The sequence below is a fragment of the Salminus brasiliensis genome, chromosome 14, assembly GCF_030463535.1.
Source record: "Salminus brasiliensis chromosome 14, fSalBra1.hap2, whole genome shotgun sequence".
In the NCBI taxonomy this organism is placed as follows: domain Eukaryota; kingdom Metazoa; phylum Chordata; class Actinopteri; order Characiformes; family Bryconidae; genus Salminus; species Salminus brasiliensis.
The window spans coordinates 33,875,126-33,900,930 of NC_132891.1; the positions used below are offsets into that span (position 1 = coordinate 33,875,126).

The following is a 25,805-nucleotide window of genomic DNA, read 5'->3' on the forward strand; positions in this document are numbered from 1 at the left end:
ACAGGTGGGTGATGGTCCGGTCGGACTTACTGGTGCTTGGTGGTTTCTGTTAGCCTGGACGTCTCATATCTCCAACTTCCTCTGTGTTCAGGTCGGCTGGAGAGCTGGTGCAGGGACTCTGCGACGGACCAGGAGCTCTTCAGGTATGAATGTGTGTGTTTAGATGTGTGTACATGCATTTGTGAAAGCAAATTTGTGAATGTGCCAATGACTACTTTTTTGTGTGTGTGTGTGTGTGTGTGTGTGTGTGTGTGTGTGTGTGTGTGTGTGTGTGTGTGTGTGTGTGACAGGAGTGAACTGTCCGTTGAGAAGACCTCAGTTCTACAGTCTGAGCTCCAGTCGTGCACTCAGCTCCTGGAGCTGGAGCCTCAAAACAAATGTGAGTCGGGGTGTGTGTGTGTGGGTGTGTGTGTATTTATGGAAGTGTGCCACACTTGACCTTTTTATCTTACTGTATTGTCTGTCTGTCTGTCTGTCTGTCTGTTTCTCGCTGGTCTTTCAGGGTGTCTGTTGACCATTATCCTCCTGATGAGGGCGCTGGATCCTTTGGGCCATGAGAAGGAGACTCTCGCTTATTTCCAAACACTGAAGGTTAATAAACCTCCTACTGGCAACTAACGTCACACACTCCACTGTGTAACACACGCAGATTAGCCATAACATTAAGACCACAGTGAATAATACTAAACATCTAGGTACAGTGGCACCGGTGTCAAGGCTTGGGATCTTCCAGGGATCAGACAGCAGGCGAGCAGTCAGTGCTTGACTGTTGTTGTGTCATAAGGAGGATCTAAACAATACTAGGGAGGTGGTTTTAATGTTATGGGTGATGATCGGAACTTGCAGTTAGCGTTGAGAAGTAGTAACGGTGAAGCAGACAGTGACTGTAACTGTAATGACTCTCTCTCTCTCTCTCTTTCAGGACGTGGACCCCATGCGTAGCTTCTACTACAGTGATCTCTGCAGTAAGTTTATGATTGAGAACACTATACTGAAGATGGAGTACGCAGAGGTGCGGGTCTTCAGTCTTTCTGACAAGGTACGTTACGCTGCACATCCAGCATGGCTGTTGATGCTTTGTGCAAGACGACCGGTTTAATTGTCTCCTCTCTACTTTCCCCGAAAGACCCTGAGCACCCTTTGCCACCTGGATCAGCTGCTTTTGGTCACTCACATCAATCTGTCCTCCAATCAACTCGTGAGGCTGCCACCCCAGTTTGCCATGCTGCACTGCCTGGAGGTAAAGTTCACATTTGTGGATAGCTGTGCTATACAGGCTCTAGACCCATTAGGTCAGGGACAACAGGCTATAAGCCATTTGAGAGCTGGTTTCAACCAGGCCCAGCAGGCTATGAGCCACTTAACAACCAAGGACCTTTTCCATTATATGTCAACCAGGCCCAATTGGCTCCTTTTCCAACTTGTGCCAGCCAGGCCCAATAGGCCCCTTGCCAACTTGTTTTAACTAGGCCTAACAGTCTATAGGCCCTTGCCTACTTGTTCTTACCAAGCCCAGTAGGCCATAAGCCACTTGCCAACCAAGGTCCCTTTCCATTTTATACCAACAAGGCACAGTAGGCCCCTTTCCGACTTGTGTATCTTGCAAGCCTGTTCCAACCAGGTCCAACACCCTATAGGGCCCATGTCTACTTGTTTCAACCAAGCCCAGTAGCCCATAACCCACTTGTCAATCAAGGTCTCTTTCCAGCTTATGCCAACCAGGCCCAATAGGCCCCTTGCCAGCTTGTTCCAACCAAGCCCAGTGGGCCATAAGTCACTTGTTCCAACCAGCCCAACAGGCAATAGGCCACTTGTGCTACCCAGGCCCAACAGGGTTATAGACCCCCTCACCAGCTTGTTCCAACCAGGCCCAACAGACTACAGGACACATGGGCCAACCAGGCCCAACAGTCTATAGGCCCAATAGGTCCCTTGCCAGCTTGTTCCAACCAGACCCAGCAGCCTATAGAGCCCTTTTCTACTTGTTCCAACCAAGCCCAGTATGCCATAAGCCACTTGTGCCAACCAGGCCCTACATGCAATAAGCCACTTGTGCTAACCAGGCCCAACAGGGTTATAGACCCCTCACCAACTTGTGCCAATAGGCTTTGGGCCCCTTGCCAACTTATTCAGACAAGGCCCAACAGGCTATAGGCCACTTGCGATGTGCAGTAATTACACACTGGTAGTTGTTGTTGTTCACAGACTCTCTATAACTGGTCTGAATCCATGTCTTTACAATGTGTGCAGTAGTTCTAAGAGCACTGCTGGGTATTATATGTGTCTCTCTCTCTCTCTCTCTCTCTGTCCTACACACACAGGTTTTGGAAGCTGATGATAATGCCATCGGGAATCTGGAGGGACTGTACCATCTGCCCAAACTAGAGGAAGTGTCTTTAAAAAACAACCGTATCCTTTATGCAACAGCCCACTCCTGCTCCATCTCTGCTGCTCCTCTAACACCTGTGGAATGCCTTTCACTCCCTTTTCATTGTGACACCGAGGCATCGCATGCAAGGTTGTTTGTCTATACACACCTCACCACACTGAGCCTGGGTTACCACATGGATCATGCAATACATACCTAGGCTGGACAGGCTGGTCATAAAATACCACAAGTAAGACTAGGATAAGTTGAGTCAGGTCTGTTAATCGCTTGCTGGAACAAAAGCTTGGACCACACCAGCTCTTGGTGCACATTTGGAGGTCAGAGGCTAATTTCGCTAACAAGTAAATCAAGCTTATAGTGCAGCTAGTTTATCCTGGTAGTGGCTTTATTACATAGTTGGCTTAAGATCGGCAAGTCGCAGCTTTCTCTAGGGTAGATAGGATGGCCCTCCCTCTTCCACATCACTCATCAGTGCGATGCTAAGCAGTGTGGGTGTCTGTTAGCTGATGTAGTAGTTGATGTAGCTCTGGTAGTTGGTGTTCTCCTCCAAGCGTGTTGAGCTGTTCATTGATTTTGCATTAGCAGACGTTAGAAAAGAAGTGGTGGGGCTTCATTCTACATGGAGGAAGCATCGTGGGACATCATGCAGGAGTCCTAGCCAGTGGGTCTGAACTGGACATCCAGCCTTGTAGCTGTAGTGCAGAAGCCCAAGCAGCAAACTTCAGACCCCAAACATGTGTTGGTGGATCACCCACATTTATCAGGTTATTAGGGTGGGATCAGGTCTGCAGGGTCAGTATTGTTGCCATGACCAGGAAATAAATGACCTCAGCAGCCCTCAACTAAGAAAGACCATCAGTGCATCTCGTCGCTGTCCTTGGAAACCCCCCCTTGTATCTCCATTTTTGACATAATGTGAATCTGGCAGTTGTTCTTTGCGTTGTGTCCAAATCTCATGCAGAACGGACCAATAGAAATGCTCCACAATGGCTTGTATTAAAATCTTTTTACATTGACTTCTATTGAAAGTTCAGACAGTTTTTTTTCCTCCTGTAAATTTTGAGCTCTTTGTGAAGGTACTGCTGGCATAAAATTAAGAACGCTGGTCACGTAAACTATTGTTCTTAACTCTGAACTCAGAAATCTCCAAGCTCTCTGATCTGGAGCCACTGGCCTCCTGCCCCAAGCTCACCAGACTGGATCTCCGTGGCAACCCTGTGACCAAAACTGCCAACATCCAGGCAGAACTGGCCCAACTGCTGCCGTCAATTACTGACCTTTTGCTTTGATAGCACTATTTGACATCAATAGAGTGAGAGTGAAAGTGTGAGTGTGTGTGAGTGTGTGTGAGTGTGTGTGAGTGTGTGTGAGTGTGTGTGTGTGTGTGGGTGGATGCATTGTTGTCATTTTGAGTGTGTGTATTCCCAATGTGGAAACCCATCAGAAATAACACTGGTTTTAGTACTGTACACCTGCACTGGACTCAAGAGACTTCAGAACATCCGAGTGTGTGTCTGTGTGTGTCTGTGTGTAAATATGTTTGTTTTAGTGTTGAAGGATCAGAAATGCTAACTGCATGCAAATAAAAAGAGAATCTAATGCATTTCCTTCTGTGTTTATTTGTGTCTCAGGATTTTCGCTTTAACTGAGGTCGTAAAACAGCCAGTTCTCCACTGAATTCGAGGGTATTTCAGACCCCGTTCACACCGGGTCACTTCATGCGTCTTCTATCTGGATAAGGCCTCATGAAAAAGCGTAAGTGTAAACGCACCCAGGACGCATTTCAACCTGATCCAAATCCAATCACTCTGACCGCATCAGGAGGTGGTCTGATCTAAAGTGCGCATTAGAGCCAGATCTTATAACAGTGTAAAAACATCCAACAGCCGAAACTCCTCCCAGGACAACCCAAACACCAGTAATAGTTGCTGCTCACTAAGCCAATTTGCATATTCCGTCCTACACAGCGATCAGATTTTGGTCCGACTACCCAGTGCAAGCACATGTGGCTAAAATGAGCCCCCTACCATAAGCAACAACCTGGTGATAAACCAAGCTGACCCCAGATTTAGGCAGTCAGCCAGGACATGTTTAGTGTTTTGTAGCTCAGCGCTAATGAGCCTCCATTATTGCTTAGCTACGTTAGCCTCGTAGCTCCAACTACAGAAGCAAATCCTCAAGTACTGTAACGGACTGTAATATTCGGGGGAGTGCAAATTACAGTATCTCTGTCTGGGTGCGGCGGCCTTGGCTTAGTCAGCTCGGCTGTGTTTGAACACTTGTGGCCAGGATGACGTCGCTAAAGCCTTCGCCAGGTTTTGATTATCTGAGGAATGATGTCATATTGGTTTTATTGCCCATTGAAGATCTTAAAGCGCATCCTAACATTGCCCATACCTGCCCAGAGCTGTTGCTATGGCAACCATCACCTGTGCGACTCACAACAGCCTCCTTTGAACTACTTGACTATCTTATTTAAAAGCCCTTGAAGGAAGTTTAGGGGGTAGAAGTTTCGTCTAAGACCAAAAAAAAGGTTAGTGCACCCTTCTGATGTCACGATGATACAAACACGCTAGTAACACCCAACCAACCATATAACAGTACCATGGCAACCACTTGGCAACACCCTAGCAAGTACCTGTGACACAAGGGGCAAACGCTTGAAATGCCATAGCAACCTACTAAAATACCATAGCAGTCAACCTAGAAACAGCCTGAAGTACCATGGCAACCTTAGCATCTTAATATATCCTGTACAATTCGAGGGTTTCGCACTGTGATCTGTGAGCCCCTTTCGCTTACAGCCAGTGGAAACGGTGGAAACGTTGCCTTCTGCTGAAGGAATGTTCACATGAGCTTTCCTTTCTGGACCTCATGCCTCATGACCCTGCGCTGTTTGGAGCTTCCACACCCTTGGCATTTGCAAATGAATTCCTCAGAAGAACAATAAACATCGTTATTCGGCTCTGCAAAAGTAAAAGCGAGCGCTCGAGTCACTCTGGAACACGTCTTCACCTGTTCCGGAAAGGAAAACACTGGGCTCAGGCGTGTCAGAGTTGTACGCTGTTGTAGTTTCTGGGTGTGATTTAGTGGTGTTGAATCACTGAACCGGACAGATTCTCCTGAACCTTCAGCTGAGGTGGACCGGCTGTTGTAACTCCTGGGTGACGTTAGAACGAGAACCAAACAGAAGTGGTTTAGTTTGACAAGTGCTTCACAAATTACACAATCAGTGAGAGTGTCTGCTGAGATCACCTTTGTCTGCACCCTGTGTGTGTGCACATACGACTGAACGTATTGGGGCAGCAAGTGACATGGTGCCCCACCCAGGACAAGCCTCTTATTTTGTTTGCAAGAAAGAGGAATAATTCATATCTCATTATCTTCTGTATCTATCTGTAATAACTTAACAATATTTAATAAATGTGATAAAAGATAATATAATGAGGCCACAAAATGACATAGTGTGGGCACAAGATAATATGAGGCCATGAGGTAATACATTGAAGCCATGAGATAATATAATAAGGCCACAAGACAGTATAACAGGGCCACAAAATAATATACTGAGGCCACAGTTATTATAAGGAGGCCACAAGATCATATATTAAGGCCATGAGGTAGCATAACAAGGCCACAAGACAGTATAACAGGGCCACAAAATAATATACTGAGGCCACAAGATATTATATTGAGGTCATAAGATAATACATTGAGGCCACAAAAAATAATATAATGAGGCCCTGAGATAATACATTGAAGCCAAAAGATAATATAATGAGGCAATGAGATAGTAGAACAAAGCCACAAGACAGTATAACAGGGCCACAAAATAATATATTGAGGCCACAAGATAATATAATGAGGCCACAAGACCGTATAACAGGGCCACAAAATAATATAATGTGGCTATGAGATAATATATGAGGCCACAAGATAATATAATGAGGCCCTGAGATAGTATAACAGGGGCATAAAAAATATATATTGAGGCCACAAGATACTATAATAAGGCCATGAGATAATACATTGATGCCACAAGATAATATAATGAGGCCATGATGTAGCATAACAAGGCCACAAGACAGTATAACAGGGCCACAGAATAATATATTGAGGCCATGAGATAGTATAACAAGGCCACAAGATATTTTATTGAAGCCATGAGATAACATAGTGAGGCCATGAGATACTATAACAAGGCTACAAGATAGATCATGAATCTTAAACTTATGGCCTTCACAGTCACATGATCTCAGCCCATTTGAACACCTATGGCAGTCGGTGTTAGACCGCACTCTCCACCACCATCATTGAGACACCAATTGAGGGGAACTATTGCCAAGCTGCAGTGGTGTTGCTGTGGCGCTGAGCTGTGCAGCTTGTCTGTACAGAGGGGAACATTCCTCAGCTTTATGATTCCTGAGCATTTATGAGAAAGAGTGATGACAGAGCAGCAGTGCGCAATGGAACACTGCGTCCGGGGAGCCACGCCTCTCCACCTCTCCTCCTCACCTCTCAATCTCCTTCTTCTGCCGTCCTGACATAGTAAACACTGTGTGAGAGAGAGTGTGTGTCTCCATTCCTTGCTGACATGAGCAATCATGACAGTAGTGATGAAATACAGGTGGAAACAATTCATCTGTCTGATTAGTCATGACATTTCACTTTGTTCAGACTCATGTAGAAGGGGAAAAAGACATTACCACAAATAATAGGCCAAAGATTACTATACATTGGCAATTAATTTATATATTGAGGCCAAAAGATAATTAAAATGAGGCCAGAAATTAATATATTGGGGCTACAGGGTAGTATAATGAGGCCATAAGATAATGTTATTGAGGCCACAAGACAGTATAATGAGACCCTGACATAATACCAATAAAATATATATATAATAAGGCCGCAAGATAATAAATAGAGGCTACAACACAGTAAAAAATATCATAACATAATACACAGAGGCCACAAGATAGTAAAAAAAGACCAAGAAATATTATAATATGGTCACATAACAGTATATTAAGACCTTGGGTTCAGATTTCTCATGCACAAGATAATGTAAAAAGGCCACAAGATAATTTATTGAGTCCACAACAAAATGTATTGAGGTCCTATGATAATATATTGAGACCACAAGATAATATATATAGAGGCCTCAAGATAATATATTAAGGCCTTGAGTTCAGATATTGAGGTCGTAAGATAATTTATTGAGGCCTTGACTTCAGATATTGAGGTCGTAAGATACTTTATTAAGGCCACACCACAAAGTATTGAGGCACTATGGTAATTTATTGAGGCCACGAGATAACATATTAATGCCTTGGGTTCAGATACTGAGGCCACAAGATAATAAATAGAGGCCACAACATAATATATTAAGGCCTTAAGTTCAGATACTGAGGCCACAAGATAATTTATTGAGACTACAAGATAATATATTGAGACCACAAGATAATAAATAGAGGCCACAACATAATATATTAAGGCCTTGAGATCAGATATTGAGGCCACAAGATAATTTATTGAGACTACAAGATAATATATTGAGACCACAAGATAATAAATAGAGGCCACAACATAATATATTAAGGCCTTGAGATCAGATATTGAGGCCACAAGATAATTTATTGAGACTACAAGATAATATATTGAGACCACAAGATAATAAATAGAGGCCACAACATAATATATTAAGGCCTTAAGTTCAGATACTGAGGCCACAAGATAATTTATTGAGACTACAAGATAATATATTGAGACCACAAGATAATAAATAGAGGCCACAACATAATATATTAAGGCCTTGAGATCAGATATTGAGGCCACAAGATAATTTATTGAGACTACAAGATAATATATTGAGACCACAAGATAATAAATAGAGGCCACAACATAATGTATTAAGGCCTTAAGTTCAGATACTGAGGCCACAAGATAATTTATTGAGACTACAAGATAATTTATTGAGACTACAAGATAATATATTGAGACCACAAGATAATAAATAGAGGCCACAACATAATATATTTAGGCCTTAAGTTCAGATACTGAGGCCACAAGATAATGTATTGAGGCCCTATGCTAATATATTGAGGTCACAAGATAATATGTTAAGGTCTTAACATATAATATATTGAGTAATATGACATTGGTGCCATAGTGTATCTTTTAAAGTAAAACTAAATTTGCTAGTGCGGACCACAACCTGAGATGGAACGCGTGGGTCAGTTTCCTATGGTTTGCATGTGAAGCCGAACCCCCCTGTTGGTGTGCTGAGAAGACAGAAGAACGGGAGGAGATGGGGTAGAGGTGGGTGCAGCCTTTGTTCGACACAGGGATGAACTGAGAAGTCAGGGTATATGAGGCCAGGAGGAGGAGATTTGGGCGTGATCCCATAATTCAGTTATGTCATAACTCTTGTCAGCATTTTAAACAGCGTTGTCAGGGCTTTAAATTCTTGGACAGGTACCTTATATACTACACATCTGGGGGACCAGCGGCCTCACTCGGGTCAAGCTGAAAACTTACAGAATTCCACAATTTCACATTTGCCCAAAATGATAATAAAGAAACGGCTTGTTTACTGCATCAAACCTGAACTCTTCGTAAGTCTGATTAATTAAAACCAGAACAGTTCAGCCTTCTGGGTAATGTGGAATTTCTGAGTAAGCGAAGCAGCGAAAGCATCGAGTAAACAACTCCCCTCTTGTTGCTTTGTGGTTTTACTGGAAAAGTGGAGAAAGGACTCACATGTCTAGAGGACGCTGGACATGAAAAGCTTTTAATAGATAGATAGATAGTCTACGTTCCTGTCCAGAGGGTGCTGCTATTACAGACGGGGCACAGCTCGGAACAAGGGCCTGATTAACAGCATTTGAGTCTTAGTGGGTGAATTAGAGGCTGACATGCAAATGTCAAAAATGTTAGGCCAAATGGAATCCAGCATGGAGCTCCACAGCACCTGTCCATCAGGTCAACCTTCGTTTACAGCCAATGAGAGCTTGTCTGGCTCACATACTGAAAATCTATCAATCACAGACGGGACTGAACCCACAACCCCAGGCTCCTGGAGCTGTACATACACCCACTACCTGCTGCATAGCTAACTAACTTGCACAATTCCCCCCTCAGCCAAAATGTAGTTGATCAGCCAAGACACATCTAGTGTCTGAGGTCGGCTTCTGTAGTTTTTGGTCCATGAAAAGATATTCCACTGGGCCCCACATGATATTACACATCACTGGTCCCCTGTCAGCCACAGACCCTTAGAATCATCCTAACTTCAAGCACCCCTCCCCCTTCCCCCCAGGCCCCCCCTACAGCGCCCATTGCCTCATACAGTCCCCCGATAAGACCAGAACCACTTGAAAGCAGCATCTAATTGGATGTAGTGTGGTAGTACTTGCCCAGCCAATCAACCATCACCAGATCAGCATAATCCAGCTTGACTATTGAAATTCATAGTAAATTAGTCTCGCTCTGAAAAGTTTCATCACACACACACACACACACACACACACACACATCATTCATAAATCTTCCAGTGCGTACACTCCGAACCAGCCTGTGAGAACCTGTAGAGGGTGGAGCTGGCTGGGTGGTTTAAAAACAGGCGTGTGGGAGACTTAGACTCAGAACAGACGGCAAGAAGAAACACACACACACACACACACACACACACACACACGCACACAGCAAGTACACTCCGACACAGAGACTACAACCAAGTAAGTCTGCTTTGGGACATTCCTTATAGTCTTAACTTTACGCCAGATTAGGAGTTTAGGATTAGATATTAATCTTAGGTGTATTATCTATTAAGTGTATGCATTATTTAATATCAGTTATAAACTATGAATACTATGAATCAGTATCTGCCCTGAATGCTCAGTCAGCATCTGCTACACATTATTTAGTACGTACTAGAAATGATCCATTAACTGATATGAACTATTCTGTATCTACTATGCAATTACTGGAATCTACTATAAATAATTCTGTATCTACAATTAATTAGTACCTTATAAAATTAAATGATCCAGTAACTAATGAATTATCCAGTATGTACTATAAAATAATTAGTATCCACTATGCACTTTTTTTTCAGTGTCTACAACTGATTTTGCAGTAACTACTATAAAGTTTTCCGTAACTACTATGAAGTATCTAATATGCACCATGAATTATTCAGTATCTACTCTCAATTATTTAACTATGTATCATGTAACTACTATACACGATCCAGTATGTACTATGAATGATCCAGTAACTACTATATGTTCTCCAGTATGTACTATAAATATTTAATCATTTTCTTTTAATTATTCAGCAACTACTCTAAATTATCCAGTACGTACTATAAATATTTCAGTATCTACTTTGAATTATTGAGTAACTACTATATGTTATCCAGTATGTACTTTAAATATTTCAGCATTTTCTACACATTTTCGGCAACTACTATAAATTATCCAGTATGTACTATGAATTATTTAGTATTCTCTATGAATAATTCAATATTCTCTAGGGAATATTTAGTAACTACTGTAAATTATCCAGTATGTACTATGAACTATTCAGTATCTACTTTGAATTATTGAGTATCTCCTATATGTTATCCAGTATGCACTATAAATATTTCAGTATTTTCTATGAATTATTCAGCACCTACTATAAATGATCCAATATGTACTACAAATTATTCAGTATCTACTCTGCAATTTGTTGGAACCAGGCAGTTGTTCTTTACATTGTATGAAACGTTCATCATGAACGGACCAATAGAAATGCTCCAGAATGACTCATTACATTGGTTTGAAGTCATTTTGGAGATACAAGGTTTTGTCAGACAGCGGCGATATGTATGTATTATATAATCAGCCTATTCATTTGATTGATATGTGAGTAATTGACTGAATATCAGGAGTTAGTATTCTGTCCTTCATTTTTAATCACTAGTTACAGATAGCGTAACTATATGATGTATAGCGGTAGTGTATAGATATATTAAGTAGTATATAGTTTATAGTATTATGGGTATAATAATGTAATGTAGCTTCATTTTAGATGACAACCATGTTATGATACGTCTGTCTGAACTGGCTTGTATCTTCACGGTCACTACACTGGGAGTCGGCCAACCTGTATCTGCTCATGTAATTTCCTATGTAAACGTTAAGTGATCTGTATTGTGATTAACCTGGCTGTTCATGTGAGAGAGAAAGTGTGTGTGTGTGTGTGTGTGTGTGTGTGTGTGTGTGTGTGTGTGTGTGTGTGTGTGCGTGTGTGTGTTTGGGTTATGGGTGTTGGACGAAACGCTTCAGTGGAAAGCTTGGTTTTGATGGACGGTCTTTTATTCTTCACACTACTGCACGGTTAAATCACAGCCCCAGATGACACCCGTATTATCACTTTCTCAATGAGGCAGAGTTTAGACGAGGGTCTTACGCAACAGGGACTACAGTCACAACAAAAGGACAAGTCTGAGACGAGACAAGACAAGACATAAGATTAGCTGTTTTTGCTAAATACTGAACCTTTGAGGCTCATCAAATTTGCACCATTTTTAGGCCTTAGCTTTGCCCTACAGCTACAGGGCTAATGTAGCTAGATACTGAAGCTTATGGCTTAAAGCTTAAGTGGTTTCTGGCCTTTCTGGCATTTTTGACACACTCTTATTAGTCAAAACGGATTAGTAGAGTATGGATAAAACTCGAGAATCAAGGTTTTCGAGTTGCAGAACCACATAACCATCAGTTTGCCTTGGTTTGAGGCACGTAAGCGGTTTGCACAATGCTAATTTGTGACCTTTAGCCTCAAAGTAATGCCCAACTTCAGTTTAGCCTCTATTCCCAGGTGACAGTAGAATATGGACTAGGAACCTGGATGTAACGTAACTTAGCAAACATAAGTTAGCCTCTAGCAACTCATAAGACCACGGCTACAAGGCTGCATTTGTCCCAGACTGCACCAGTTGCACGTGTCCATGCTCGATCGAGCAATCGCAGAACCCCTCACAAGCTGTGGAGAACCAGAATGAGTGGCACATGATGAGTGGAGAGGTTGGGCTCCCACCCTTAAACCCTCAGGAGATCTTTCTCCAGTCGAGGAATGTCTGCTATGCCAGTTTACTTGTGTCTGGAGACTGACACTTTGTCCCAGTCCGGCTGAATCGACAGAACATCATAAAGCTCAAAATAAACCCCAAATAAACCCAAAAAAGGCAATAGTAACTATACCTGAATGACTAAATATGACGTAAAGTAAATTTCTCACTTATATGCTCTAATGTACTTAGAAAAGTACTTAAATACTCGAGTGCAAACTGATTATTCCCTTTACTTAAATACATGTTGCTAAATGAACTGGCATCATTGGGCCTAATAGACAATCCAGATTACTACACTCCAATACAGTCAATAAATTCCATTATAAGATGGGATGTATTGAAAAATATCAGTATACCAGCTAAGTGGCCAAGCTGGCCAGTTCCTGAAAGGTGACCAAAACCCTGACATCCTCCTACAAGTCCACACAATGACGACATCGACAAAATCAAGAGACCTGAAGGCCACTAGGTTTAGAAGTGTGCATTTGGGACGGGCTTGTATGACATACTGGCTATGCATGTACCGTACCCACGAAAATACCTAGTTACCTATTATGCTAATTTAGGCTAGTCATCTATAGTGGCTCAGTCAGACCCTTTCATGCTGACCGGGCTTGGCCTGTATCACTAAATATTTAGGTAACGGAGGCTGTTCATTGCTACAGCCTTCACCTCAGTGTAGCAGGCTGTGTTCATGAGCACCCTTTTGTCCAGCAAAATGAGAAAGGGACACCCTACGGCCTCACAGTCCTCACAAGTACGTGAAACTGAGGACCGCAGGGCCGGAAGTGGGAGCTTTACAGGCCTCTGGAGGTCAGCTCAGTTCGCCTGCATGTGTTGCTGGACCAGATAGTCACTAGTCTGCTGTGTCCTGGTTTCGATGGATATCTGAATTGTTCTAAAGGTTATTTCAATCATTCCTAGCACTGGGCCACACCTTTAACCCTGCATTCCACAGACGAAGACTGTAACCAAACTGGCTCTTGGCCACTCCAGTGTTAGCGTACACTCACACCTGAACTGGATGCAATGACATACTTTTCATTCTTCAGTCTTCAGTACAGAGCCAGGTCTGAACAGTGCTGCTATTTCTGTAATTAGTCATTATAATATTTTAGATATATGTATATATGAAATATTAGGCAATTGCTAATCCTAGATTTGTGGCTTTACAGACCTGAGAAGAATCTGAGAGGTCAGTAGTGAAAAAGTGTTTCTTTAAATGTTTTGCTGTTTGGTTTGTGCACCAGATAGCCGTTACATTTTTACAATCATTGGACCAATAGAAATGTTCTAAAATTGTATTAACTAAAACAGGGGTGGAGCTTACCCTTTAAGTATTTCAGTGCAAGCTTCAGAAATGAGCTAAAACAGGGGCGGAGCTTACCTTCTAAGTACTTAAGAACAAGCTACAGAAATTGGATAAAACAGGGGTGGAGCTTACCCTTTAAGTACATCATGCAAGCTACAGAAATGAGATAAAACAGGGGCGGAGCTTACCCTTTAAGTACTTCAGTACAGGCTACAGAAATTAGATAAAACAGGGGCGGAGCTTACCCTTTAAGTACATCATGCAAGCTACAGAAATGAGATAAAACAGGGGCGGAGCTTACCCTTTAAGTACTTCAGTACAGGCTACAGAAATTAGATAAAACCAAAATTTTAAAATCCAAAAATGTCACATTTTATTTTATGCTGCAAAATTAAAGTATTATAATATATAATTTTAAAATAAGCAATAATAATCGTCACTGTTTATAAGCAATAGTTCACTTGTTGGAATAGTCAGACATGATAGCTTACATACATTCTATCAGACTGCATCTGTCTATTGTTCCAGTAACTCCCAATATTTTTTTATAATACTTACCTAAATAAATGTATTTATTTTTATTATATAAATTATATATAATTAACAGGGTAAATTATGATTACTTGTGAGTTGCATCCTCATTAGCAATGGTTGGGCTTCAGCATTATCACCGAAGACTTCACCAAGCCGCCCGAAGTGCTTAACACCGTCTGTTCTGAGGCCAGGCATTTGCATCCAGCATGGGCCTTGTGTCCGAGGCCTTTCAGAGTAAGACTCTAGTGCTGAAGCCAACAGCTGCTCTTCTGTCTACAGCCTGCTCAGCCCGGCCTTCCTAACACTGGTGTCTGTAGTAACACACAGGGACAGGGAAGAACGCGAGCAGTATTGTGGGTTGGGGACTCAGGAGTGTCCAAGTAGCTGACAGGACCTGATCAATGCAGAGAGTCTGAGAGGACTGATTAACACAGGAGCACAGAAAGAGGGAAGAGGGTCTAATGAAGCCAACATCAGAAAACAGGCGTCACAACAAGCAGACAAATGATTTTGGTCCATTTTGTCCAAATGTCCAAATGTCCTCGATTGTTTGTAGTTGTCCACGTTTAAGGAAGGTTGTGTTGTGGCAGTTTATGTAAATGTTTGTGTGATTTTCAGCTCCAAAAATGCCTTTATTGGGTATTTTAACATGTATATCAATCATCAGTTGTATAAACAGTAAGTGTGGGACTTAGTTTGAGGTGGAAAATGCTCAGATTCAGTTTTACAGGCCTATTTACCACCCTGTTCATTTACCACCTAGCATAGCATAGCTTTGTGTTTAGCACTGTAACTCTGTAAAAGATGGTCATCATTTTTAAATAATTAATAATAATTATTATTATTCCAGAGTTGTAGCGCATAGTGCTGCTATCCTGTCCTGTGGCGTGAGGTTAGCTAGCTGAGGACCCTGATCTGACCCTGGATGAGTGTTAAGAGCTTACTTTCCCGGCTGTTTTCCTTTCCAGATCTAGTACGGAGGTGATGTGCTGCTCTGCGGTGTTACCGATGTATAAACGTGGCAAAGTTTACCTCCGAAAAATTATATCAGCTAGTAACACTAGCTAGCTATGTTGTCACAAAGTAGCCGGGGGGCTGTGTTAGCTGCGGCTAGCAGGGCTTTCGGGAGTGGGCTGGATTTCCGTCGAATTTGGGGGTGTAAATGTAGTCTAGACTGTTGTGTAAAGTTTTCGGGGATTTAGAATTGGACCATTTTACTGCTCGTCTTTGCTGAATTTTCTTTTCAAGGAAGAAACAACAGAGTTTAAGGTCCGTCGGATGTCACTGACATGTACCGTTTTCCAATCCAGGGCACCTTTAACCCCTTAAACCTTCCATATGTGGACCACTCTACAATTTTCCATCTCCTCAATGTATTAATGTCATTGTTTATACCGAGTTATTTATAGTAGCTACCGAGTATCAGGCCCTATTATAGGAATATAGGCCTAACAGGCCTAACAGCATGCCTCAAACCAGTGGGCAGATTACGAAGCACCGTCTTCATCCTCCTGATCTTTTCTTGCTCCTCCTCTTCCTCAGCATGCCTACAGAAGTGGCCAGGAATCGCTCCATGGTGGGCCGCTTCCCAGACGTCACGTTGAGCTGGGAGGAGCCAGAGAAGACGACGGTGGAGAGGGACGAGGTGAAAAAGGAGGGGGCGTGTAAAAGGTGGTTCCGAAAATTCTGCCCCTGCTGCTGCCGCACGGACAGCGATGAACACGACGGCACCGACACTGTGGTGACAGGGGTGACGGACGAGGGCGGGGAAAAACCGCCCACAGCACCTCTTGAGCTGGACGGTAGGTTTGGGAAAAGTGCTGCTGACTGCAGTGCATCCTGGGAGATGTAGTTGAACCACACACTAGTCACATTAATGTTCAGAAGTTCGGAATCAAGGTTTTTCAGTATATATATATTGTGGAGTGGACGATCCGTAGGGAACCCAAGGCTTAGCAAACACATACACCCTAGTGATTAGGGGGCAGTAAACACACACCCTCCTGGTGCAGTGGACAGTCACCTGAGCGCCCAGGGTACAGTTGGGGGTTAGATGCTTTGCTAAAAGGCACCTCAGCTGTAAATGTTGAGGGAAGAGAAAGTGCTGTATCTACACTCCCCCTGCCCTCACCTCCTGCTGGTCAAGGGGATTGAACCAACAACCTTCTGGTTAATAATGTATATTAATCTCTCTCTCTCTCAGAGCTCTTGTTATCGGTGCGTTCGGTGGACCTCCTGAAGTCTAAAACGGGTCCGAACCGCGTGGAGCACCACACGGACCGTTACCATGGAGATAACCTCATCATCCGTCGGGGTCAGAGCTTTCAGATGTGGATAGAGCTCTCGCGACCTTTTGATCCCAAAACGGACAAAGTGCATCTGGAGCTCCGAATCGGTACGCTTTAAGTCCTCATTTTGTGACCCTGAATGTAGTCTGGTGTCAGGAGTCGACTTCCTTAGTCTTGCACTGGAGCTACGAGGCTAATGTAACAAACAAGTAATGGAAGCCTATGGACACCTATTAGCATTGTGCTAACTGCATGCCTACGCCATCACCAAACCTAAAGCAATGTGCTTTCTGACACTGTATTTGTGTTGCAGGCCCCACCCCAATTGTATCGAAGGGCACCCTAGTGATTATTCCCTTGGTCGAGGACTTGCAGGACGATCGCTGGGAGGCCAAAATAACGGACAAGAAGGGCAACAAACTCAAACTGTCGGTCAGCTCCCTGCCCACTGCTGTGATTGGACGCTACGACCTCACTGTGGTCACGCAGACTCCCAAAGGGACCGCCTCATCAACCCGGAACCCTGACAACGACATCTACATGCTGTATAACCCCTGGTGTGAAGGTAAGCACTGGAAGACCTCAAAGCCTTAGAGGAACCACGTTTTGGTTCCTTGAAGAGCCATGTTTGTCATACAGACGTGAGTGTGAGTGTGAAGAACCGTTAAGTTCTAAGTTCTTTAGACCTTCTTTAGAGGTTCTTCACACAACAAACACAAGTGGTTATACCTTAGAACCTTGTAAAGCACCTGTAATTGTAAGAGGATTAAGCCATCGACTCCACAAGACTCCACTCTGAAGGTGGCCTGCTGTGGTATCTGGCACCAAGGCTAACAATAGCGGCAGATCCTTTAAGTCCTGTAGGTTGTGAGGTGGGCGGGGCCTCCATGAGCATCAGTGAGCCTTGGAGATGTTCTGACCCAGTCGTCTAGAACATCACAACTTGGTTCTTGGTTCTTTATGGTGGCCCATGTTTCCTATGGGTCTGCTTTGAGCCCTGAACGATGAACAGATGGCCTAACAAGATGGTTGTGCTCTGTCCTGTACCTCTCTCTCTCTCTCTCTCTCTCTCTCTCTCAGAGGACTCGGTGTATTTGGACAGCGAGGAGGAGAGGAACGAGTATGTTCTGAATGATGTGGGGATGATCTACTATGGAACAGACAGTCAGATTGGAGCTAGAACGTGGAACTTTGGACAGGTATGAACAGAGCCAGCCCAAGGCATACTGGAATTACACTGCTGCTTAGGGCCCAAGTCCACCAGGGGGCTCCCAAGAACACCTAGATATCATATTAAAAAAATAACTATTTAAAAAATAACATTGAATAATTAAACGAAATGGTATTACTCAGGTATAACCGATTTCTATATTAATGTATTTTCATAATTGGCTGCTGCCACTGTTGGGCAAATGCAGATACACCCCGCTATGGTGGTGGATAAAGGCCCGGGCGCCTCAGCGTATTGCGCAATATCTCTCTCCCCACGTAATAATGAAGCCTCTGGTGCTGAGGTGGTGCTACGGGGGGCCCCCAAATGAAAATCTGCTTTGGGCCCCATTAAGGCTTGGGCCTGGGTATGAATAAGCCAAGAATCAGGAATGCTTTATTATGGCCAATCCATTAGTTAGGTCCAATTTCTGGCTTTTGTTTGGCTACCTGGTGTGGACCAGAGGACCGGTGGTCCCCTTTTGAGTCTTGGTTCATCTGTATCTAAGCTGCACTCTTAAAAATAGAGGTGCCTTGGGCAGTGCCATAGGAGAACCACTTTTGGTTCCTGGAAGAACCATGTTTTTAATGCAGATCCATTATAATGTGTGTGCTTTGTGACGCCTGGACGGCGCACCGACATCTGGACAGTGGACCAGACAACACTTCTACAGACTTGTCTACAGAATTTGTCTTAAACTCTGGGCTTCTCTAAGGAGAGCTTTGGAGATGGTTCTGCAAACACAGTGCTGGTGCTCTAATGGCATTAAGATCATTTGTTCCCTGTCTCTCTGTTGTGGACAGTTTGCTGATGGGATTCTGGCCGCCTGTCTGTTCATCCTGGAGCAGAGCCGGACCCCAACGTCTGGCTGGGGAGACCCCGTTAACGTAGTCAGGCTGGTGTCTGCAATGGTGAGTGTGCACTTTGCGCTCAGAACCGAAGTCTGTGCGTGAATATTCATACTGCGACATGTTAGATGATCAACTGGAGCCTGGATAAACACTATATGGATTTGGACAAAAGTATTTGGACACCTGCATTCATGTTTCTTCCTGTTTGTCTTTGCGTGTCAGGTGAACTCCCCCGATGATCAGGGTGTGTTGGAGGGGAACTGGTCGGGGAATTACGTGGGCGGGACGTCTCCTACAGCCTGGAGCGGCAGTGTGGACATTCTGAAACAGTACCACAAAAAAGGAGGATCACCGGTCAAATACGGACAGTGCTGGGTCTTCTCGGGGGTCACTACTTCAGGTGGGAGAACACTAGGAGTGTGTGTCTGTTTATGTAATTAGACATTAGAAACACTGACCTTGTACTTCCATTCGCGGGCCACTTTATTAGAAACACTGACCTTGTACATCCAATTTCTGGCCACTTTATTAGAAACACTGACCTTGTACATCCAATTTCTGGCCACTTTATTAGAAACACTGACCTTGTACATCCAATTTCTGGCCACTTTATTAGAAACACTGACCTTGTACTTCCATTCGCTGGCCACTTTATTAGAAACACTGACCTTGTACATCCAATTTCTGGCCACTTTATTAGAAACACTGACCTTGTACATCCAATTTCTGGCCACTTTATTAGAAACACTGACCTTGTACTTCCAGTTTCTGGCCACTTTATTAGAAACACTGACCTTCTACTTCCAGTTTCTGGCCACTTTATTAGAAACACTGACCTTGTACATCCAATTTCTGGCCACTTTATTAGAAACACTGACCTTGTACTTCCAGTTTCTGGCCACTTTATTAGAAACACTGACCTTGTACATCCAATTTCTGGCCACTTTATTAGAAACACTGACCTTGTACTTCCAGTTTCTGGCCACTTTATTAGAAACACTGACCTTGTACATCCAATTTCTGGCCACTTTATTAGAAACACTGACCTTGTACATCCAATTTCTGGCCACTTTATTAGAAACACTGACCTTGTACATCCATATTTGCATATTTCCTCCTTTATATGGACTAGTGGACTTAAAATGAACCACAAGTGGACTTCTAATGAACCTATTGGGACCCTATATGTAGTCTGCCTGATGTTTTGGAGATGTTTTGTAGATGTTCTGATGTTTTTGGCTATTTATTGTAATATACTGTAAATATGTCACTATATATGGAATATATGTGCAAGATTAAGATGAATCTTAAAGTTATGAACATTATAAGCCATAGCTGATCTCTTTCTATCTCTCTCTCTCTTTCAGTGCTCAGGTGTTTAGGTATCCCCACCCGCAGTGTTACCAACTTCAGCTCCGCTCATGATACCGACATTTCCTTGACGACCGATGTTTATTTGGATGAAAATATGGAGCCAATCGAGGAGATGAACGTTGACTCTGTCTGGTAGGCCTACAAATTCACACACACACACACACACACACACACACACACACAAACACACACAACTTTATTAGAAACATTGAGCGTGTTCTTCTACTCACTGGCCACTTTATTAGAAACATTGACCATGTTCTTCTATTCACTGGCCACTTTATTAGAAAGACCTCACTTGTACTTCTACCCACTGGCCACTTTATTAGAAACACCTCACTTGTACTTCTACCCACTGGCCACTTTATTAGAAACATTGACCGTGTTCTTCTACTCACTGGCCACTTTATTAGAAGCACCTCACTTGCACTTCCTCTTACAGGCCACTTTATTAGAAACACCTCAGTTGTGCTTCCACTCACTGGCCACTTTTTTGGAAACACTGACCTTGTACTTCCATTCGCTGGCCACTTTATTAGAAACACCTCTTCTTCTTGCAATCCCTTTGTTGACTCTCTCTCCTCTCTCTCTTCCAAGGAATTTCCATGTGTGGAACGACTGCTGGATGTCTCGCCCCGACCTGCCGGCCGGCATGGGTGGATGGCAGGTGGTGGACGCCACTCCTCAGGAGACCAGTCAGGGCTCATTCCGCTGTGGCCCGGCCTCAGTGTCCGCCGTTCGGAACGGACAGGTTTACCTCAAGTATGACGCACCCTTCGTCTTCGCTGAGGTCAGTCTACTACTGGGCCTGTATCAAATACACTGAAAGTGTGGCCACTTTATTGGAAACACCTCTCTTGCACATGCACTCACTGGCCCCTTTATTGGAAACACCTCTCTTGCACTTGCACTCACTGGCCACTTTATTAGGAACACTTCTCTTGCACTTCCACTTACAGGACACTTTATTAGGAACACTTCTCTTGCACATCCACGCACTGGCTCCCTTATTGGGAAGTGAGAGTAGGACCACCTCCCCAAAATATGCAACCGAGAGCTGTTCTGTGGTCAGAAAGTGTCCACTGACTGAGCTCTGTTAAAGTGGCGTGTACAGGCTGTAATGAAGCGTTTATAAGCTGACAGGCTTCTGTTGCTTAGATAATTACACAGTTACTCTTCCTCTCCTGTCTGATCTTCTCTGATTGGAGGGTCTGATGGGAGCTGATGAACTGAGCGATTTTTTTTCTGTACCCTGTTTAATCTGCAGGTCTGATCTTGTATCCCTGCTTGTTGTTCTGGCTGCTGTACATTCCTTCATGCGAACACCCTGAACCACTGTGTCCTTTCTGTGTTTGTCGAGTCTGCCAAACCCGTTCTTCTGTCCCGCAGGCTGAGACTCCCTGTCCCCCCATCTGTCTCTCTTTTGGACTTTCTCACACTCTCACAGAAGGCCCCAAGCATTACTAGTTCCAAATAAGCAGCATCCCTGTTTTATATAATAATAACAACAACAATAATAATGATAATAATAATAATAATATATTATTATTATTAATAAAATAATATGTTATATATTTTATTATTATTATTATTATGTTTTTTAGGAGGTGTAATAATCGAGTAATAGTAATACTAATTGTGTGTTTGTGTTGTGCAGGTAAACAGTGATAAGATCTACTGGCAGAGGAATGCTAATGGCACTTTCTCTCAGATCTACTGTGAGAAGAATGTGGTGGGACGCTCAATCAGCACCAAGGCTGTGGGCTCTGACGAAAGAGAGGACATCACAAACCTCTACAAACACCCAGAAGGTAGGATCACAAACGGATACACACAAACACACATTTCTATGTATACTACATACACTGAATGGACAAAAGTATTGGGACACCTGCTGCACCTGCAGTGCGTCTTCTGAAATCGAGGGTATTAAGAAAAGAGCGTATCCTTCTTTAGTTAGAGTATCTGTCTCTACTGTCCAGGGAAGAAGGCTTTCTACTAGATTTTGGAGGAGCATTGCTGTGAGGATTTGATTGCATTCAGCGACAATGACAAAGTGTGGTCAGGATGTTGGATGATGATCACAAATGTATTGAATAGAGAATCAACCATTATTGCAGAGAACACAGTTCCCACTGCTCCACAGCTCAATGCTGGGCACTAGTCAACATGCTATGTGTGTGTGTGTGCATTTACATATCTGTGTTGGCAATGGGCGCAACTTCAAGTACCTAAAAGCATTCCTTAGAAGCGGTGTCCACAAACATTTGGGCATATAGTGTATATTCATATATTCATATGTGTGTGTGTGTATACGCACACGCACACATACTATACACACTGTACCCCTAACCTGTCCATCATGTCCCCTAGGGTCCGAAGAGGAGCGCATCGCCGTGGAAACCGCCTCTCGCTACGGCTCCAAGCCGGACACCTACTCAGCTGCAATCGCCAAGGACGTCACCATTGAGGTCAGTATGGCAGGCCAGGGGCCACGGATGGGCGAAGATGTGGAGCTGTCCATCATCCTCAAAAACACCAGCTCAGAGCAGCGCAGTACGGTCCTCCACAGTCAGGTGGCAGTGATGTACTACACTGGAGTGCACAAGGCTACCGTGAAGAAAGACGACATGCTGGTAGAGCTCAGTCCCAACGAAGGTGAGAATCGGGCATTAGTAACTACTATCAGGGCCTATAGGTCACTGTTCAGTGTCTGTAGATTAAGAGTCCCTCTCTTTACCCGTCTACAGTCCAGACACTGGAGTGGACTCTTCAGTACTCTCACTATAAGGACCAGCTGGTGGACCAGGCGGCACTGATGCTCACCCTGTCTGGACGGGTCACTGAGACCAACCAGGTCCTGGCCACCCAGTTCAACTTCCGACTGCGCACTCCAGACATTATCATCACTGTGAGTCCTTCACTGACTAACATGCTCTCGCTCTCTTCCCCCTTAACGTTGAGGAGATGAGGGTGGAGTTAGGGTGTGTGGAGGAGATGGGGTGGAGTAAAGGGGTGTTAAGGAGAAGGGGTGGCATAAGGGGACACTTAGGAGACGGGAGTGGAGTAAGGGAGTGTTGAGGAGATGGGGTGGAGTAAGGGGGCGTTGAGGAGATGGAGTGGAGTAAGGGGGTGTTGAGGAGATGGAGTGGAGTAAGGGGAATTGAGGAGATGGAGTGGAGTGGATTAAGGGGGCGTTGAGAAGATGGGGTGGAGTGGGGGGGCGTTGAGGAGATGGGGTGGAGTAAGGGGGCGTTGAGGAGATGAGGTGGAGTGGGGGGGCGTTGAGGTGATGGGGTGGAGTGGGGGGGCGTTAAGATGGAGTGGGGGGGGCGTTGAGGAGATGGGGTGGAGTGGGGGGGGCGTTGAGGGGCTGGGGGTGGAGTAAGGGGGCATTGAGGAGATGGGGTGGAGTAAGGGGGCATTGAGGAGATGGGGTGGAGTAAGGGGGTGTTGAGGAGATGGAGTGGAGTAAGGGGCATTGAGGAGATGGAGTGGAGTAAGGGGCGTTGAGGTGATGGGGTGGAGTGGATTAAGGGGGCGTTGAGAAGATGGGGTGGAGTGGGGGGGCGTTGAGGAGATGGGGTGGAGTAAGGGGGCGTTGAGGAGATGAGGTGGAGTGGGGGGGCGTTGAGGAGATGGGGTGGAGTGGATTAAGGGGGCGTTGAGGAGATGGGGTGGAGTAAGGGAGTGTTAAGATGGAGTGGGGGGGGCGTTGAGGAGATGGGGTGGAGTGGGGGGGGCGTTTAGAAGATGGGGTGGAGTAGGGGGCGTTGAGGAGATGGGGTGGAGTAGGGGGCGTTTAGAAGATGGGGTGGAGTAGGGGGCGTTGAGGAGATGGGGTGGAGTAGGGGGTGTTTAGAAGATGGGGGTGGAGTTAGGGGGGGCGTTGGGGGGCTGGGGGTGAGGTAAGGGGGTGTTGAGGAGACATTGCTTTGTACTATCTGCTGTTACTGGACCAAGCTGACCTGGTCGGTAAATTCATTGTTGTACATGTGATTCTGCCTTACAGCCCATAGGGGGCGCTGTGGTGGGGAAGGAGATGACCGCTAAATTCACGTTTAAGAACCCCCTGCCACGCATTCTGAAGAACGTCAGGTTCCGCATTGAGGGTCTGGGCCTGCAGAACGTCAGAGAGATCTCCTACGGGTATGAGCTAGCTGCACTCTTGCGTGAATCTCCTTTAAATTCCACAGTTTTTTTATGCCAAAAGTTTGTGGACACTCTTTCTAATGAATGCGGTCAGCAACTTTAGGATGCATCCCAGTGCTGAGACAGATGTGCAAACACACACACAGCTTGTCTAGTCCTTGTAGAAAAGTACTGCAAATAGAATAGGATTCTCTGAAGAGGGCTAGAGGGGTATAAAGCCCCCAAGCAGCATCTGAGCTGTGGAGAAGCAGCGTTCTCTGGAATGATGGATGAGGTGGGATTGTGATCCTCCAACATCCTGACTTCACTATTGCTCTTGTCGCTGAATGCGAGAAATCAAATCCTCACAGCAATGCTCCTTCAAAATCTAGCAGAAAGCCTTCTTCCCTGTACAGTAGAGACAGATAATCCAACAAAAGCAGTAAGAAAAAATGATCAAGCAGGTGTCCCAATACTTTTGTCAACATAGCGTATCTGTATCTGACGTTTGCACTACCTCTCCCTCTCTCTCTCAGTGACGTGGCCAGTTACGCTACAGTCAGTATGACGGAGAAGTTCATTCCCACGCTGGCCGGCCCACGGAAACTTCTCGCTTCTCTGGACTGTCAGCAGCTCACACAGGTTCACGGGGTTGCTGACATTGAGGTCAAGGAGAAGTGAGAACACACCAGGACTCAAACTCATCCTGTGGAATGAACCGGCTCGTGTTATGCCCGGGCCACAGCAACAGGGAAATGAGACCAGAGGAGCGGGACAGCGCTGGCTTCCCTCCATTAACCTACACTAGACTGAGCCGTCTGTTAGCCACCTGAAAGCACATTTTAAAGGGGAACTCCACTGCTTGTTCAAACGTTCTGCATAATTAAATGGTAACGATGTAAACTCGGTCATGCCGAGCGATTTGGTGTGGAGCGCTCAGTTCTAGAGAAACTTACTAAGAAAGATTTGCTTACAGTGGTGGTGAATGGAACCAGACGTCTGAAAGGCTACGTGACAGGAACCTATTCTATTACAGTGCCTGAAATGCTGATTTATGATCTTTTATCAATCAGGATTTGGCTTAAAAAGTAGTGGTAAGTGGTAAGGTAAATTTGGGTAAACATGGAAAGTCTGGATCCATTCAACACCACTGTAAAGAAATGAGTCTGTAGGTTTTCTTTACAATTTACCATTGCACACCATTTATCACTGCAATGAATAATTACATTAATAATGTAAACATTTTGCAGTAGCAACAAGTAGCAAAGCTAATTTACTAAAAACAAACAAACAAAAAAAACCTTCCCATGAAGGATATAACTGAACCTATCAGCCTCGTCAAGCTGGTTAGAACATGTAGCAACTACAGAATGTCCTGATGTACTATTAACAGAAGATTGTATATGTGCTAGCTCAATGATTTTAATGTTTATTTATCCTATTTATCTGTTTTTAACACTGTTAACTGATTTGTTATTTATGCAAATAAATCAAAACTAAATATTTCATGTATTTTAGTTTTGTAAAGCATTTTTTTTGGATTTGTACATTTGATAAAACCCATTACTCCTGTCACTCTTAACCCAATAAATGACAATG

At 44.2% G+C, this 25,805-nt stretch overlaps 2 protein-coding genes across 3 annotated transcripts in view; both read left to right on the forward strand.

Annotated features, from left to right (window-relative positions):
- The window catches only part of rabggta (Rab geranylgeranyltransferase subunit alpha), a 9,059-nt gene extending 5,067 nt beyond the window's left edge, over nucleotides 1–3,992 (forward strand). Inside the window, exons 10-17 of the mRNA XM_072696294.1 lie at nucleotides 1–4; nucleotides 92–143; nucleotides 291–379; nucleotides 503–591; nucleotides 923–1,039; nucleotides 1,127–1,240; nucleotides 2,322–2,409; nucleotides 3,530–3,992. The exon at nucleotides 1–4 is cut by the window's left edge and continues 102 nt beyond it. Of these exons, the coding sequence (XP_072552395.1) occupies nucleotides 1–4; nucleotides 92–143; nucleotides 291–379; nucleotides 503–591; nucleotides 923–1,039; nucleotides 1,127–1,240; nucleotides 2,322–2,409; nucleotides 3,530–3,678 (702 nt within the window). The 3' untranslated portion in view covers nucleotides 3,679–3,992. The remainder of the gene's footprint in view (nucleotides 5–91; nucleotides 144–290; nucleotides 380–502; nucleotides 592–922; nucleotides 1,040–1,126; nucleotides 1,241–2,321; nucleotides 2,410–3,529) is intronic.
- A 67-nt stretch (nucleotides 3,993–4,059) lies between these two features.
- Nucleotides 4,060–25,709, forward strand: LOC140576731 (protein-glutamine gamma-glutamyltransferase K-like). Of its 2 annotated transcripts, none has more exons than XM_072696293.1 (14): nucleotides 4,060–4,144; nucleotides 15,895–16,154; nucleotides 16,556–16,747; nucleotides 16,954–17,205; nucleotides 17,721–17,839; nucleotides 18,654–18,761; nucleotides 18,924–19,101; nucleotides 20,069–20,207; nucleotides 20,673–20,865; nucleotides 21,733–21,886; nucleotides 22,449–22,733; nucleotides 22,826–22,986; nucleotides 24,088–24,224; nucleotides 24,743–25,709. In XM_072696293.1, the coding sequence occupies exons 2-14, from the start codon at nucleotides 15,896–15,898 to the stop codon at nucleotides 24,885–24,887; spliced, it is 2,322 nt and encodes a 773-aa protein (XP_072552394.1). In that variant the 5' UTR covers nucleotides 4,060–4,144; nucleotide 15,895; the 3' UTR covers nucleotides 24,888–25,709. The 2 variants fall into 2 exon arrangements, with proteins under 2 accessions (XP_072552394.1, XP_072552393.1); XM_072696292.1 differs by lacking the exon at nucleotides 4,060–4,144 and adding an exon at nucleotides 10,042–10,125.
- Nucleotides 25,710–25,805: the final 96 nt, after the last annotated feature.